Consider the following 19,188-nt stretch of genomic DNA (forward strand, 5'->3'; position numbering starts at 1 on the left):
AAGAAATTAAAACAGATGGCAGGCTGAAAATTAAACAATACTTTATACTCCGTTGTTTATAAATACATTGTTGTATTTATTTGAAAACGAAGACAGTATAGCTAAATAAAAAATAAAAATTAGCTACTTACTAGGTACCTCTGTTAAATTTTTATACATTTTAAGTTATAACCAATTACACTTCGAAATGATTTTTTAATGTTGATATTTCAAACAAAATCTTATATAGATATGGCTAAATATGAAGAAATATTTTTTTTTATTTAACACAACTACTATAAGTTTGTTGGTGGAATCAAACAATGAACTCACCACTCATCAATATCTACTAAAAATAACGATAACGATATAACGATAAAATAAAAGGTTAATGATAACATATTATTTTATTTTAATATAATTATTATTTTTAGTCTAAATTTTGATTGGAGTTCAGCAATTTCACAGACATGATTTAGTAATTAAAATATTCTTTATAGTAATTTGAATTTTGTACATAGCGTGGATAGACTTCATAAGGGTGAATGGCTTTTGAGTAGTAGGATTCCTGATATTCCGGTGCAGTGATTGAAAAATCTTCTTGTACATTCTTTGGGAAAGCTAAAATGAAAAAAAAATGTATGATTAAAAATGTACTAGAATCTATCAGGCATTACATTTTTATTCATGATAATATTCCTTCGATGTATGGTAGAAATGTTAATATTAAAAAAATACATTGTTAACTATTATTGCATGAGTAGGTTATACTCATAGTGTTATTGCATTGTTATTTAATACTTTATTACTGCCGAAGTAGTAATAAAGAGTCATTTTCTCCGTATGATCAACATTTTAATTTTGCTTCAAAGCGTTGAACATTTTATATTATAAGTCAGAATTTACCTTAAATGCGTACATTTAACTAAATATGATAAATTTTGATATAATTGTGTTTATACGAATACATTAAACGTACATTCAAAATACGAAATTATATATTTTAGTTTTGGCGATAAAGCCTATTTTGATTAAAATATAGTTTATTCTGGTTTTAATATTTTATTGAACATAGTATATAAATTTAAGTACCGTTATAATAAACAGTTTATAGCTAGCTAATGTTTTATTATCTACTAATCGCTTATATGGATGACATTTACATTACACACATTGTTTAAATTTCGTATAGCATAGGTGTCTAGTGTTTACCTTATTTTTGTCTGAAATACAACTTATGATTCAATTTTAAAACTTTAACGTTAATATTTTTTGAATTTTAATAAAATATATGTGATGTTTCTGAAAAAGTAAATTTAACATAAAAACTATTTATATGAAACGCAGTTTCCAGCTTCCGTTCAAAATTATTTTTTAAATCTGTATACGATGATTTATTGTTGATTAAATATTTAATACGTCCATTATAATAATTTACTTAATGATGATTTACTATAAAGCAAATCAACTTTTCTTACATATATTTTTTTTTTGAGTACTGGGAATTTTATACTTTTGATCCTTCAAAGTACCAATTAGATCAAATTTTTCATTAAAAAGAACCCTTAAAGTTGAAGATTGGACTATTTTTCTTCTTCTAAACTTTTATTTTAATAAATGGTTGGCATGCATTTGCATAGTTGACCCCATATTAGTTTTAACCATCGATTATAAATGTAGTATTATAGTAAAATAATAATAATAAATGTTGTCGAAAATCATGTAAAAAAAGAAAGTAGAAGTGAATGGTTTAACGCATAGTATAACTATATTATTCGTTTAGGTACGTGTTGGTTTATTTATATATTTCATTGAAATTATTAAAGGCAATTTGTATAATAGGTACTCAAGTGCAAATAATTACGAAGGCGTTAAATATAGGCAAATACTTAAGCATTTAATAATTTCCACAATAAAATTGAATTTAACACTGTTTCACGGCGTTTGTAGAAATTAATATTTGTCTTAGTGTCGTGTTTAATTAAACTTATATAACAATATTATAATGGATTTCGTAATGAAGTTGTATAAGTTTAAAATAAAACACTCGTAAGTGTTTGGTGTACTAAACATGTAAAGAAAATCATACTATAACATGATCGTTTTACAATCGAATAATTGGTTTCAAGTTTCAATTCAACAAACTTATTTAATTATACGCCTGTGAAAAATGTCACCAAATATTATAGTAATTAATATTTGATTTGTATAATCTAAATACAGTATGGTTTTAAATTCAAGTTCACTAAAATGGTAAATTATCTATAAACATTTCATCCAGATGAACACATGTACCTATAATAATTATACCTACTACCTATATAGTTAGTTAAATTGTAAGTTTTTGTACAAAAATATATTTTTTTTACGGCGTATTTTCTGTAGAGTTAAAAATTTTTCCATAATTTTATTATTGGAATTTCGATATTAGTAACCGCATATTCTTCAATATGATGAAAAAGTTATAGTCAAAGCTCAAAAGAACCATTATTTACTTCTTATCGTATTTCATATTCACAAACTGATTTCTTATGGTAACGTGAACACAATTTTGCATACCTACATTTCTACCCCGTTTTATTTGTATATATACATACTGTTGTGCTGCAGTTGATAATCAAATTTGCAAGACCTTTTGAAAAAAAAAATGGGTGATTTGGAGTTTAGGGTAAACCACTAGAACGAGTTCATTTAAATTTAAAACAATTTTATTTAAATATAGAAATCACTGAATTCAAAATACAAGCACGAGTATATTTTTTTTTGATCACATGACCTGATAATATTAATAATATTATGCCCAAAATGAGTGTTTGTTTATGGTTTTTTAATTTTCTAATAAGCTAATTGTAATAAATTTTATTTTTAATAACATATTTTTCTAACCAATATATATATATATTAATGATTCATAATATTATTTATTTGAAACTCTGTCTCATCTAAGACCAATATGTGAATGATGTGCAATCTTTATATTACATTGTAATCAGTTTATCGAACATACTATATACATATATACTTTATATAGAAACATATTTGGAAACAATTTACGAATTAAATATTGTGTTTTTGCATTAAGTATTAAAAATCAATGGCGTATTAAGCGTAATGTATATCAAACTAGTAATACCAAATATTTTCAAGGAATAAGTTAATAATTAATTGGTACCACAAAAAAAAATAAAGTTTTTGTTTTGCTTAAGTTTTAAATATTAATAAATATTTATTAAATTATAAAAACTAAAATTGTTAAATTTATAAATTCTATTAATACAATACATTTATAAGTAAATATAATCATAAAACACTCTCGAATCTTTTGAGCATTAATGAATTAAAATTCAAAGCTATGTTTTTAACTTATGAAACATATTAAACATTTACCTGTATTTTCTCCACTAAGCTCAAGCACGTATAAACCTTATATAATATAGTACTAACTAGTATGTATAGTTTAGGCGCACGTGAGTACACGATGTGTGTGCAATACATCTTTGATTTCATTTTAATACATATAATGCACCAAATAGTTGCTAAGAAACGACTTTACGTAATTTGAAGCGAATCTCGTTCTGATTTTAGTTCGATATGTGGTGGACTGATGCTGATGAAAATAATGAATATGGACGTTATAAAAGAAAAGACCAGAAATGATTTAAAAGTGTTTTTGTTTATTCAAAAAAAAAAAAAAAATCTATAGAGATATGATGCTTGCGCGTACTCGTATCTAAAAGAGTAGTTTATACACGTTGAATCCGGAATAGATTTTCTATTTTTTTTTTTTTTATTAAAAATGTCATATTCACGTTTTGTTGATTAACTAAATGGTAAGAATGACTGAGGAATTATAATAATACTTTTTTTCAGCTATGCATATAATATTTTTTCGAAAAAAAAATGCACCAAAAGTAAACACTGAAATATCTTAATTTAATATAATAGTACCTAGAAATCTTTGTGGCTGTACGAGTATTATCATATCATTATGTAATTATATTAATAGTAGGGTTGTTGACAGAACTATAATTAAATGCTTGTAATCAGACAACTTTCACAATGCACTCGTTATCGAACCGCTTTTAAGTTGAAAGGTGTCAAAGTATCTATCATTATAAATAAAACGTGGTCAGAAGTGTTCATGGTAGTGAATACGATTGCAAAGGATAATGGATATAACAAAAAACAGGAAAAAATAAAAGATCGTGGTTCAATTTTAATACGACATGGCAAAATAAAAAATATATACGAGTTTTGATTGAATGGAACCAAACAAAATAAATTATTATTATTTTTATGATATAAGTGAATATAATATTACATATTATTATATAGTTAATAGTAGTATATGTATTATAATGCAACTCTAATATATATCATATACACCTAATATATTTGACATTTTAGAATATGTAAATTTTTATTGGTTTTCTATTAACAAAAATAAGTCGTGTTTAATATAATATAACTATACGACTATACAAGTATTATAATTCATTTTTAAAATCTTAATTTATATAAGTTGAACGAATGTAAAATTGGTGCCCTTGGCGTCTACATGACAATATAATTTTAATATTATCGAATGTAGTTTATTGATGATAAATATTATAATGATATCTGATATTGAAATGTTATGAGGGAATTTCGAGTACATAAAATATAAAACATCAAGCTATAATGTTATGTAATTATTGATTTATACTACTTTTCAAAATATTTTTCACAAACTATTATTTATGATTTATTATTATTTCACTTCTTTTAGAATCCAAATGCCGATTTCTATTAATTTATATAAAAATTACAACTGAAAAAAAAATTTTATCAATAAAAAACATCTAGTTTGAAGCTTGCATACTTATAGAACTTTGTACATTCATAGGATATAATTTACTTAATTATTATTTATAAGAATATAAACGAATGTATAAAATATAATCATTGGATAAATATCTCAGGGGACTCATAGAACGTAATTTAATTATGATTTTGAATATATTATGATGATGTGATATAATAGTATGTATTATATAACGATATAAAAATTATTAACTATTATAGTTGTATTATCAACACGCGAACAGTTTATATTAGTCATTTAGTTAATCATGGTGCAAGATTTATTGATAGAAAATTATATTTTATAAATTCTTATAAACTACCATAAAAACGAAAATCATAATATGAGAAAATGTATTACTAAAATATATAAATGCTATATTGTAAATATTTTAATTATTGTAAAAAAGTAGACCGTTTATTAATTATTGTTGTTAATAATTATTATAAATGCATGTAGGTCATATTTTATCAATAATCAGAAATATGAAAATTTGATCTGTTTTATTAATAAAACTATATTTATGGTTTCAGAGGGAACCTCGATTGAAATTTTTGATTCCCAGACCAGAAAACAATAGTCTACATGGTTTATGTTGTATGCCAAACCTAAAGTTCAACCCAATTAAGAAAGCTTAACACAAATATCGTATAACAATAAATTGTGGTTGATGGTTAAATACAATTAAATACCTACGAATAATAGGTACTTCTTCAAGTTTTTATTAAGGACTAGAATTTATAGTAAGTATAAATAATAATTTTTATAATCAAAGTTTACCACTACAGATTAATCTACAATGCGATCTATAATGGATTATAATGGATTAATATTGTTTCAGTAGTTTATCCGTACTGAGTATCGAAAGATATGTAGAAATTTATCTGGAATACATTTTATAACAATTTATAGAAAAACAGAGCTTGAATAATTAATTAATTAATTACTATTTCATACTATATACTCGTAAATATAATTAAACTTTAAAATGTGTATTGGTCATCATGTATTTCTTTTGCTGTAACTCTCCCTAGGGTTTAGTGATAGTTATGTTTCTGTTTAAAATAAATATTGTACTTGATGAATTTATATTTTTCATTACGATTTAAATTCTTTCAAAAGATATTTTAATTAAACATCCTATCATTTAAATCATGATACAAAAACATAAATTTGCCGAGCTGTCTGTTCTAAATTAAATCTGTCAACTTAATAACAGTCAACAGTCATTTAATTTCGAAAGTTTAAAAATGTATAACTTAACGTATCCAGGTCTACAAGTAATAATGTAATATCAGGACCAGTAATTATAACTAAATATCAGATGGCAAGAACCGCACTATAAACTCATTACTACACGTACTAAAAATATCTCTATACTTATTACATACACTTGATATTTTGAAGCGTTACAGTGTTTCCTACTTATCTTTAAAATAAATAATAAAAATAAAAAAGTAGGTATTCAATAAAATCATTACACGATTATTGATTACAACTTTTCAATTAAGTTATAAATTCTATTAAAATGTCAATTCATAATAGGTTATTAAAATGTATTAGCTATTGAGGTGTGTAATTACTGATTACAATTTAAATAAACTCTTCAACTTGTGTTTTACATAGTGTAGCTAGTATTCTAAGTATAAATCCAAACAATGTAGACTTTTAGAATTACGAACTTCGTAAAATATCACGATAAACCAAACATCTTTGTTATAGTTCATTAAGGAATAATAATTGGCACAATTATCATTTGATTTGTCTATTTTATTTTTCAAGATATTAAATTAGTTATTATTAGGGCAGAAAAGTTATAGGATTTATATGTTTTATTCTGAGCCTCTATTTTATAACAAACAAAGATATAAATATAGATCATAAGCTCTACAGTTGAAATAATAAAAATTTTTTTGCATATTTTGAATATTTAAAAAAAAATGCATATTCCATGCATTTTCTACATATTTACACATTTTTGAGGTGAAAATTCCTCAATTTTTAATTAATTAAAAACTGTATATTAATTCTATGCCCATGTAGACTATGTACTTTCGTACTATCGTAGGTACCCACATATTTTAGGAGGGCATTCGGATAATGTTATTTTTATTATTATTACGAGTACATCGTAGTAATTGGCAATTAAGTTTTATATTAAATTTTATATCAACATTTATGTGTTCCATCAATAATCTTGTTAGTATGGTGTTAAGTGTCGTTCGATACACATTTCTTGCCCTTCGCGATGTTTTCCGTGTTTATGTTTTTCACTCAATAGTTCACATAATGCCAAAAATAAATGGAAGTATATTTTATAAGTATGTAAAACAATTTGGTGAAGATTAATTTCCTACCGATGGTACTATGCTCTATTGCAAAATTTGTGAAGTTAAAGTAAGTGCTGAAAAAGAAATATACAGTAACTCAACATATAAAAACAAATAAACACCAACGATTATTAGCTTGTCGAAATAAACCTGCAGAAAATAAACAACAATTTATATCACAGCCATTAAACAACAAAAAATCTGTTTTTTCATATGATTTATGCAAGGTTATGATGTGTGCAAATATTCCTTTACGTAAAATTTTTAATATTCAATTTCGATTGTTTCTTGAAAAATATACTCTTAATGGCATTCCTAATGTGTCTGCGTTGAAGAAAACTTACACAAATGATTGCTATTTAAAAACAATTGAAATTATTTGAAAAGACGTTGTTGGAAACAAAATATGGGTTTCTATAGACGAAACGACAGATGAACAGGAAAGATATTATATCAAACGTATAATAATCGGAACTCTGCTGAACGATAGACCCGGAAAAATACAATAACTAAACACTGAAGTTCAAAAAACAGCCAATTTTTCTACAATAACCAAACTCTTTGACAGCTCAATGTTTCTCCTGTGGCCCGATTGTGTTCGTCATGATGACGTACTCCTATTTTTAAGCGATGCTACACCATAATATATAAAGACTATATAATATAATGAAATAACTTATTATCATTGAGTATCAATGTTATTTTTAGTTTTTTATGATTTTATGGTATACAATTTCGAAGATGATGACTTTTTAATCATGTAATATTTTATATATATATATATTATCTAAATCGTAATAGATACAAGACTGCCTATTACATTCCAACTGGGAAATATTTAAAAACATCTATAGATAAGATCATATATGCGATTTTAAACATTTCAATGTTAAAATATTGCTGCTTACTTCAATAATATTCCGTTGTCAGCTAAATAGTTGTTTTATATGTCTATGTACATAATAATCACAGCACAGATCGTAAGATCAGCTCCCCCTAACGCGTGCACGTCTATGTTCATTAAACTAGTGTGCGTGTCATACGCCACTGTCGAACTCACTTATTGGTCCTCTGGCCGAGTGCGGATCATCCTCGAAGTCTATGGCAGCGGCGGCGGTGGCAGGCACGGCCCTGACAACGTTCCGTGGTTTCTTGGGCTTACCAGACTTGCTAACAACCGCGTTGAAACCGTTAACCGGGTCAGCTGTGTAGTCGACAGTTCGCACGGTGCCGTCGGGCTCCACAAGACTGTACTGGCCGCGAACCACGTCCCCAGTCCGCTCTTCAGATTGGTGTTTGATATCCCCCGTAGCGGGATCATGCACGCCGTACTTGAAGGCGTAGCTCGCTGGCACCTGCAGGTTAGGTTAGGTTAATAATATCATCCAATACATTAAATCGGTTGAATGACACAATGAAATTATTACAATTTTGGGGAACGAGAATGTACATTTTTTTCAACGGGTAGATACACAAGAGTTTTAATGACATGTTTTGTTCGCATACTTAGCAATCATATGTATTTAGTCGGTGCTTTGGACGAATGAGTCGTTTTTGAGTTTTTCGGAAAAGTGCTTAAGAATATAGAAGAATGGAACGAGTATAAGAACACGTGGTTGTATCAGAGCTTAAATACCAACAAAGTTAAATTGTTTTTTGAAAATGTAGTATCACATATTTTATAATAAATCCACTTTAATAGGCCAGTCAATTTTTACGTTAGCATTTTTTATTTCTACCGCAAAAGTGATTCATCTATTTGCACAATTCGTTATCCATCATATTTGGTCCTTATCCACCCTAAAGTATTAACGTAACGATATGAGTACAAATATAATAAGTCAAATCAAATATTTCAAAAAAAAAAAAAAAAAATTGTACACACATTTATACTTTTTAATAACATATTATCCACTCACCGCAAAACAAAAAAAAAGTATTTGTAAAAAAATGTAAACAGAAAATGAAGAAAGACTGTTGAAATACTTTTTATTTGAGTTTTTGTGGACATTTTAAAAATAGATATTAAACGATTTATAAATTAAATAACATTAATTAGAATGATTTTTAAAAAAAAAAAAAAATACATTGGTTCTGTAGTCACGTTGACAACTTTTTTTAGTTAATTTATTTACCAAGAAGTTAATTTGATCACAAAAGAAACATTTGTATTTTAAAACACTTCAAGTTTATAAAATACATTAAAGAAGTTCAATTCGTCGAAAAAGGCCAAAAAAACTGGAAAATGGTTGGTTTTTGATTACAACAATACACTATGTTATTCATCTTTTGCGGTTTGGCAGATTTTAGTTGATGAAAATTTTTTTCAGAAATCCACAGCCCCTATATTAATCAAATATTGCACCGTGTAACTTCTGGTTATTTACGATACAAAAACTTGAACTCAAAGGTAAACGTTTTACGACGATGAAGACATTAAAAGTAATGCGATGCCAAATTTCAGAGATATATCATAGGGATATCGAGTGAATATGGTTCAAGTGGTTATAAATTCGTTGGAGCAAATATGCTTGTGCTGAAGAACGACATTTTAGAGGATACTAGTTAATTTAAGTTCAAATCGTATATATATGAAGAAAAAAGCCGACATTTTTTTATCCTACACGTATACTACGAGTATAGTAATGACTTTTCCTCTGTGTTTATTATTCCTGGAAATCTTCATTAATCCTTAAATTAAATCAATTAAAATATAAATATATTTTTATTTAGGAAAAATGTCATAAATTATAAAAAACTCATGAAATAAATAAATAATAATTATATAGTTTACTTTGAGCTATAATAATCTAATTCGACTATTTCCATCACCGGTTAATATATAATTTTGAATTCTTACGTAATAATCAATATCTGGTCGACCTGGATATCTTGACCTCGACAATGATAGGCTTACCATTAATAATAAGCACGACAGCACCTGTAATTTTTTTTTAGTGTTATTTTCTTATTATTACTATACTTGCTATATTATAGTTTTATTCACGAATATTCAATATTTACGTTATTTTTAAAATCGTAAAGTGTTTGAAATAATAACAGTATAACAGTTATATATTAGTAAACCTTGTTTGTCTTCATTTTGAAGCTTTTTTTTTTTAATAATTGCTCATTTTTTAAAATATATAATAATAGTGTTTCTTTATTTTTTAGCTAAAATATCCATATAAGTAAACGTATTTTTTTTTTTATAGATACTTGTATACAATATAATATATATATAAAATTTTGCAAGTAATTTAAATAATACAAAACTATGAAATTAAATTGATCAATTATTACTAAAATCATCATAATTATGTAACGACTAATGAAATAATTTCTATAAATGTATTATATTATATCTATATTTTGTTTTTACAATAGTCAAAATGTATCTTTTTTTTAAGAATCTTGAAAAAGTTACTAAGTTTTAATTTCTAATTAGTATTATTTATAACACTGTGACGGAGTCTTAAATGAGGAGGATATTATATATTTTGTTTATAAAATATTCTTGTTTTGTTCAAATTCATAGTTTAAATATAACTTAATACATTAAAAAAAATATATAACGGTAAAAAATGTTGACCCTCTCTTCTCTATTAAACATGACGTACAAGAAATATAATTCTAAATGTATGTAAATAATATATATATAGTATTTTTATTTTTTAAATTTTAATATTACACGTATATATTATTAACTAAATCACGTTTCATAATACAATAATTAGTTGTTTAAAGGTTTATACACTCAGGCAATAATATAGGCAAATAAAATTACACGTAGGTATCTATTTAACATACCAAAACACGTCTGTTAAATAAAAATAAAAATTTATTCATGGGTGTAAAACTGTAAATAAAATAATACGAATATTTTTAATAAATAAAATACGATACATTTCATATATTTAAATTTTTTAACAATAATTAATTATTCAATATTACACACAAGTAATAAAGATAATAAAATCTTAACGTCGTCATTTTTAAATTATAGTTACCAATATTAAATGAACAAAACAAAAACAAAATTAGTAACATCATTTTAACGATTGTTTGTTTATTTATAAAAATATGGATATTAATGTACATTTAAATATTTATTATAAGAACATTATTCATTTTTCAACAATAATATACCATGAATATTTATCAAATGTAAAATGTACATTTATATAGATACAATAGATCAACAATATGTACTAAAGAGTAAAGATGAATAAAATTACTTTATTTATATGATTTAATCATTGAAAAATCTATGAATAAATAAATGTATTAATTAAAAATAACTAAAATACTCTAGGGTTAATAACATTAGAATAACAAAGTAAAATTTCAGTTTTGTACATATAAATATTATATTATTGATTTAATATTAAAATAGTGTAAACGATTTTAATTTCAAAAATAATGGTATACATACGATATAATTTAACCTAATATAGTAATACTATCAAAATATTATTTTTTTATTTGTGAGAAAATTTTAAGAAAAATTATAACCGTTTTCATAAAGAATGACATTTTTTTTTTTTTATGGAACATTGGTATTTAAGATATGACAACGAGATTTAAGGGTATATGCGAATATCAGGAATAGTATACTGAAAATTCGTTTGAAACGTCAACGTTGAGTTCAACATTTCTCATTGAAAAAAAATAATACTTAATGAGAAACATTTACGTTATTTTATAATCAGTTATTTATAACAAATACTTAAATAGAGGCCAATCATATTAAATTAATTATTATCATAAATTTAACTCACAATATTTTGTAATCTTTTCAGTGTATTTATTATAAAAGTTATCTGTAGTAAAACAGTAATTTTCAAACTCTTGATAATACATTGCAATTTTTAACGGTTTTGTGGAAGAAAATATGTTTAGAAATCGGTTTAACTCACAATGGAGTCACAAGGTCGACGAGTATGATTTATTTTGAGTTAAATTATTAATACCTAGTTCTGGTTTAGATTTTGTTCTGGATTAAGATAGAAGGCCATATGACGAAAAGGGACAATATAGAAGTGATAGATTATTTTTGAACTAAATGAATAGGTATAAACATGTTAATAAAATATTATAATAATACACGTGTTATATTCCATACGATTAGTGTTATTATTATTATTATATAAATATTTTTTTCTTTAACTATCGATATGGTTAACAATGTGCTAATCGACCATGTAAATATGTCTATAGTCTGAATATTTTTTGGGGATTTTTTTCAATAGATATAATATTTAGGCATATTGGACATTGTATATGAATAGTACGTATTATTATAGGTTTTAAAAATAGTTTGACATAAGATTGGTTATAAATGATTAAAACTTGTAACCACCTGGGAATTTTTGCAACAAACACACGACATGTCCTACCTAACCATAATCATAATCGTAACCATAATAATTGTCGAGATAAAAATAGTATATAGCTAAAATTTCTCTTAACATAAAAAGAAAAAAAAACTGATTAAAAATACGTATTATGCTTTTTTACGTTATCCATATTTTTTAGTTTAACATTTTTTTTTTTTTTTTTTTAAGGAGAATAATATTTTAATATTTATTCATGAAAAGTACATATTATCAATTTATAGGAATTAAAAATACTTATTTTAATTTTATAAGTAATACTATTAAAAGTTTATTTTAAATTATCTTATACCTTACATTTTTTAGATTTTCTGATAATGATTGTATATTAATATTTAAAAAATACGTATCATGTTTGTATGCATTTTAAAATAAAAATGATTAAAAAAAAAAAAAAAAAAATGAATTTAATGTAAATACCTTAATAAATACTGTTGATATTAATAATAAATTTATTAATATTTATTGCTGTAGGTACATCACATTTTTTAGTTGAACTTATGACCTAATTTACGTTGTTTTCTTATAAAATCGTTTTTAATTTATTGCTCTTGTTGGTTATTAGAATAACTCAATTTTTTTATTCAATGTTAAATAGATTAAAAATAAAAGTTATCATTTATTTAGACTCAAAAAGAATAGAAAGAAATTTTAAACTTGGAAATAACTTAAAAGTTACAAGTTACATATTATTTAGGTCATTGTGTAAATGCAGAACAAAATAATTCATGGTCAGTTAAAAACAAAATCGTGAATTTGAAATTATCATTGTTATATGGTGTAATATTTCTTCACGCATAGCATTTAAGTATAAAAAATAAGTTTTAATACTAACGTTATCTACTTGTTAGGGACTATATTCGCAGTAGACGATAGTTGATATTACTATAGTGTATAAGGCATACACCAAAAATCAAATAAAATATTGCCAAAATTGTCTTAACGATGACATACATAAGCGATTGATGATTTTTTTACAATGTTAGTGTTTTGAAAATATTGACCACACTTATTAAGATGTTATTGTTGTATAACAATATGTTGGAGCATTTAATCTGTTTTAAAATGAATGTAGACAGTCATATTTTAATACCGTATAGACTATAGAGTATTAAAATTTAAAAACATTATTAGATATTGCAGATATGTATCTAATAATTTAATTGTATTATGAAGTTAAAGTTAGGTCATTAATGAATGATTCATATAGTAAAAGTTTTAATTAGTTACATTTTGTAAACATTTTTTTAATGAAGGTCCAAAATATAATTGTAACTTATTTAAACTTAATTATTTTTTAATTAAGTTCGATGACAAAGGTGATATTACTAGAAAACTTTAAGCATATGATCGATACACGAAATTATTAATGGAATTTAGTATACTTACTTAACAATAATAACACAAAATATACATTAACACATAATATTTAAAGACGTAATTAATTGAAAACTTCATTGATCTTTTTTTAAATTAAAAAAATATTACGTATTTATAGTAAAATATAACCTGTAAGGAATCAATTAATATCTGTTAGCATCTTATAATTATTACTATTCTACGTATATATAAAAATAATTGATGAATGAGTAAAAAATAAAATAATTTTAATATATATATATATCTTGATTCATGTTATCTTTCTTTTATTTGTCATTTATCAAACCTACTCATTGTACAAAGAATGTATTTAGATTGTAGATTTATTTCAATTAAAAAAAAAAAAATGTATACATATCTATAAATATGACTTACTTGTAGTACAAATCTCATTATTTTTATGTATGATGTTTATCGATTGGAATAATTAACTGTTAATTATTAAAACACACACACACACACACAAACACACGCACACACACACGCACACACGCACGTATACCTACACAGATGTATAAAAGTAAAATTTTACAACTATGTTCTATCAAGTCCGACGAGTACTAACCATAAAACGATACAAACAGTATTTTCACATATGTAAGTCCTATTTATATGTTATGTTTACTTATTATGCAGTTTATAATAATTTAATATTGTGTCAAAAAAACATATTGAAGTCAAATATCATAATATTACGATCCCATGGTGAACACTGAACAATTGGACAACAACTACAAGGTTGACCCATGGGAACTAGAATAACCCAAGTTTCCGGTACTTCACGTGACGTGATGTAATATCCACATTATTGTACCATTTTGTATAATACGGCACGTATGTGCATGTGTTTATTTTTTGTTTTAGATGTAATGTGGAAATCATTAATAGGTTAATTGGTGGTAATGAGTTCATGAGTAAAATGAATTTAACAGTTTCAAAATATACCGACCACTATTTGCATGTGTGCAACTATTATATTATTATATGATGTTTACATAGCCTTAATAGAGTTTCACAACAAAAGTAGTTGATATATTTTTTTTGAACCTTCCCTTGCCACACTCAATTTTACTCACTATTAATTGTACAAGGTATCTTGTTGTTTTTTTTAAAAAACTTTCGTTTAGATTAACTACTTATCATGTTTAAATATTGTAAGATAAGCTTAATATTGATAGGTACAACTGAATACAATATTAAAAAAAAGTACTGAATAAAAAAATAATTTCAGAGGAAGTATTTCATCGTGAAATTATTATACGTAATACGTACATATTACAAATATTTTTATTATTATTTTTATTAATACTACTTCCAGTGACTTAAAATTTAGTACTGTAATCTACTTTCCAGTAGTTTTGTATTGTGTACCTACGTACAGAACCAACTTTAAGTAGGTATTATAAATAATAATAGTTTATGTATTCCTCTTAGTTTAGTCTTAAAATAAATAAATACTTATAATTAGGGCTAGAATTTTAATGACCTAAAAAAAATGAATCAATAAAAAAAAATGACCGCATAAAATGCTTGAAAAAAAATTATATTAATAAATTAATAAATAATAATTTATATTTTTAAGTGTCCAAATAAATTCATCTTCTGGTATAATGGTCAGCGTTATTTGTTCTGAAATCAATATATTTTGAAATAAAATAGTTCAGTTAGTCCAACGAGTATATTTTATATTGTACAAACGATTGGTATTTTGAAGTATTAAATATTTTTAGAAAATATGTTTACGATTTTATTTTAATGTTGTATCTTTATATGTTTGTACAATAATTTATAACGACTATTTAAAAAATTTATTTAAAGATTTATAAAAATATTACTCAGATTTTAATAAAGTATAAAAAATGCCCGTAAAATTGAAAAAATGACCTAAAAATGCTAAAAAATGACCTCAAATTAAAAAAAGTACAAAAAATGCAAAATAAAAGCTATATATTTAAACTTGTATAGATGACAAAATCATATTTTATACTTGAAAAGCTTTATCCTGTAAATCCTAAAAAAAAAAAAATACAAAATCCTTTACTATCCTAGCCTTACTTATAATATATGATACCTACAGAATTACTATGTAACCACAATCTGCAGATAGGTATTTTAGTACTTACAATAATAAATATTATATTATTTGAAGTAGCACCAGTAGTCTTCAACAAAATATATGGCGCTGTATCGTGAATAAGGCTCAAGATAATTTGTGCAGATAAAAAAAAAACTCAGTAGAATTTATCACAGTAATATTAATGTATAGCACAAGTAATACTATCATATTATGATTACAAACAAAATAATGTAATCATATTATGCAATATAACAGATTATATGTCTGGAATTTATTAACTTTTTTATTGATCATATAAAAACTCACAATTGTCATTAGTGACAATTTAAATTGAGTTTGAAGTATTTACAGTTTTTACAGATATTTTTATTTTTTTATATATAAATAGTACAACATTAAAGAAAAGTATGATTACCTATACATTGTATATAAAACTAGTTGACATATTATTGTTAGATTTAATTGTAAAGACCTGTTGATTTCAAACATTTTATCGCCTCAGTATTCTCTTCGGTTTTGTGGGTCTCAGTGCAACGTCAAGGGTCGTGTCTAACTGGATGATTTGTCGATCGTATTCATATTTGAGGCTTCGGTTGTGATATGTTTCACTGTTAATTGGACATCACAAACTTCGCATGCGAGGAATTCTTCCTTTTCCATTAGGTATCCGTGTATAAGTCACGTATGTCCAATTTAATGATTGACATGTAGGTACTTACTACTTGGTGGCATCGGCATGCATCATAGAGAACTTATTTTTACCTCCAAGGACAATATTTGTTTATTAGTTCAATATCATATTTTATCATGTACATTGTCATATAATCCTTCAAATTTCTACGCTAATTGAGTACTAACACATAAACTTTATACAATGTGTAGTAGAGTTATTTACCAGTACACATATTATTATATTAATACTGTAAGTTCTCCTTTTTTAATTTTATTTTCATTTGGTGCATTAAATAACAATTTCTAGGAATAACGATGGATACATTTGTTCAAAAAACAGAGATATTTAAAATATTATATTTTTTCAATGTTTATTACACAATAAGTATTATTATTTATGAAATCGGTACAAATACTATAAAAAAACGTATCTTTTATTGTGAATCTTAAATATATACATAAAGCGTGATTGAGAAGTTTCTAATGATCAACACTCATCGTTGTTATACACAATAAAATCATACATTTTTCATAAAATTAGTTATTATTATACTTTTTTGAATTAAAACTTGTTTACCTTTGAATTTCTCTTTTGTATAAGAATTGTTTCTTCTTAAAAACTAGAAAGTTTCCAACTAGGTACTTTCATATAGTATTATAATTTATAAGATTTTCAACAAACTTTTTTATTATACATGAAATTTGCATTGAATATTTAAACAGTGTTTTTTATTTTTAGTATCACGTCATTATTTATTTCTGAACAACAAAATGTATTTGTTTTTACATACCTAATTGTTATTCATACGTATATAATGGAACAAGGGTAATATAGTATCATTACTATTTGTGAAATATAGAATAAATAGATGATTTTTATTTCATGAAAAAATGCATGTTTTGAGGTAAAAAAATATTTTGGAGATACTAAGTGGCAATTTATTTTTAAATATAAGTAATATCTTAGAAAAAAAAAATTCAAAATTCAAAATTCAAAAAAAAAAAAACTAGAATAAAAGATCTTGAATATTATACTATAAATTCTCAGAAAAATATTAGAATAGAATTTGAAATATCAAATAAAATATCCAAACAATATTTTATTAATATTATTTTTGACTGATATGCAATTCGCTTTAGTAAATTGGTTGATGTTAAAGAAAATTCAGAATTTATGAGTAGAACATCGTAACATATCATAATAAAAGATCGTGTATACGATATTCATACATCATTATTTACTATATAATATGTATATGTTTATAAAAAAAAAATATCATTTAATAATATTATATTATTTAATTTTAATTTTATTATTATTATTATTATTTTTTTTTTTTTTTTAAATTATTTTTATTTTTATAAAATTGATTTAATCTATTTTTAATATTTGTGTATGTAAATTGTAATTACTATGTTTAATACATTTTAATTTAGGCGTGTTATTGATTATAAATATGTTCGTACTTATCTTATATAATAACTAGTCATAACGTACTCTAAAATTTAAATTAATTGCCATATTGTATTATAAAAATCTTATAATAATTAACAGGTAAGTTAACTGATTTTAATACAATTTTAATTATTATATATTTATAATGTTGTTTATAATTAATATTGTTTCATAAAACTATAAACAAATAATAATAACTATGCTATTTAAACATATACATGCATGTTAATGTTGTAGATTTTTTTTAATTATTCATATATACTTATACGTAAGTTTGTAAAAAAAAATCAAACACATATTTTGAACATATATTTAAAAATAACATAGAAAAATATTAAAAATATACTGTTAGTTCGGTTATTGTTATGAAACATAATTGTATTCCTATGACATTCTAATTATATGTTAAACAAGTTAGAACAATTTTATGTTTTAACAATCAACCTGGTTCTTAATTAACAAAATATAAATAACAAATTAATTAAACTTTGTCATAGTTATTTTTAATACTATTAATACATAATACAACAATATTAACGTTTTTGCGTCAGTTGTAACACACCCGTTTTAATCATCCGTTTTTGATTAATTTTAAAGATTTATATGTTATATATATATATATACTTTAATATTATAAATATCGCTGTATATTATAATATATTTTTACAGGAATAACATTTTTATAGGTAATATTCAAAGAAAATAAATGCTAAATTAGATGACTATGTAAAAATATACTGTGTCATCTTAACATGGAATTGTATTTTCAATATCACCAATTATATGATATAGCCATTTATCAAATAATTAAACACCAATAACGATGATTGTCTATGAAACCCTACAAACTACCTACTATAGTGATGGTTTATAGTTAATATTTTAATGTAATTATATCTTTTATTTGTAACTATGTTTTATGATTGGTATTTTATGTTTTTATAGGACGTGTTGAACTAAAAGTTTCTCTCTTAGAGTGGTTTTGATATGAAATTACAAAATTAAATTATTTGTTGTTTTTTCATAAGATTATTTATAGTAAAACACCATATTAC

General features: G+C 24.0%; 1 protein-coding gene across 2 annotated transcripts; it reads right to left on the bottom strand.

Moving 5' to 3' along the window:
• Nucleotides 1–360: 360 nt before the first annotated feature.
• On the bottom strand, nt 361–14,580 carry LOC112593225 (cuticle protein 7-like). Of its 2 annotated transcripts, XM_025337577.1 has the most exons (4): nt 14,304–14,578; nt 10,013–10,093; nt 8,213–8,507; nt 361–600 (listed from the first exon to the last, which is right to left on the bottom strand). In XM_025337577.1, exons 1-4 carry the CDS (start codon nt 14,319–14,321, stop codon nt 455–457), a joined length of 540 nt encoding a protein of 179 aa, XP_025193362.1. In that variant the 5' UTR covers nt 14,322–14,578; the 3' UTR covers nt 361–454. The 2 variants fall into 2 exon arrangements, with proteins under 2 accessions (XP_025193362.1, XP_025193363.1); XM_025337578.1 differs by lacking the exon at nt 10,013–10,093 and having other exon boundaries at nt 14,304–14,580.
• Nucleotides 14,581–19,188: the final 4,608 nt, after the last annotated feature.

Source organism: Melanaphis sacchari, unplaced genomic scaffold, assembly GCF_002803265.2.
Source record: "Melanaphis sacchari strain LSU unplaced genomic scaffold, SCAv2.0 Contig1_pilon_pilon, whole genome shotgun sequence".
In the NCBI taxonomy this organism is placed as follows: domain Eukaryota; kingdom Metazoa; phylum Arthropoda; class Insecta; order Hemiptera; family Aphididae; genus Melanaphis; species Melanaphis sacchari.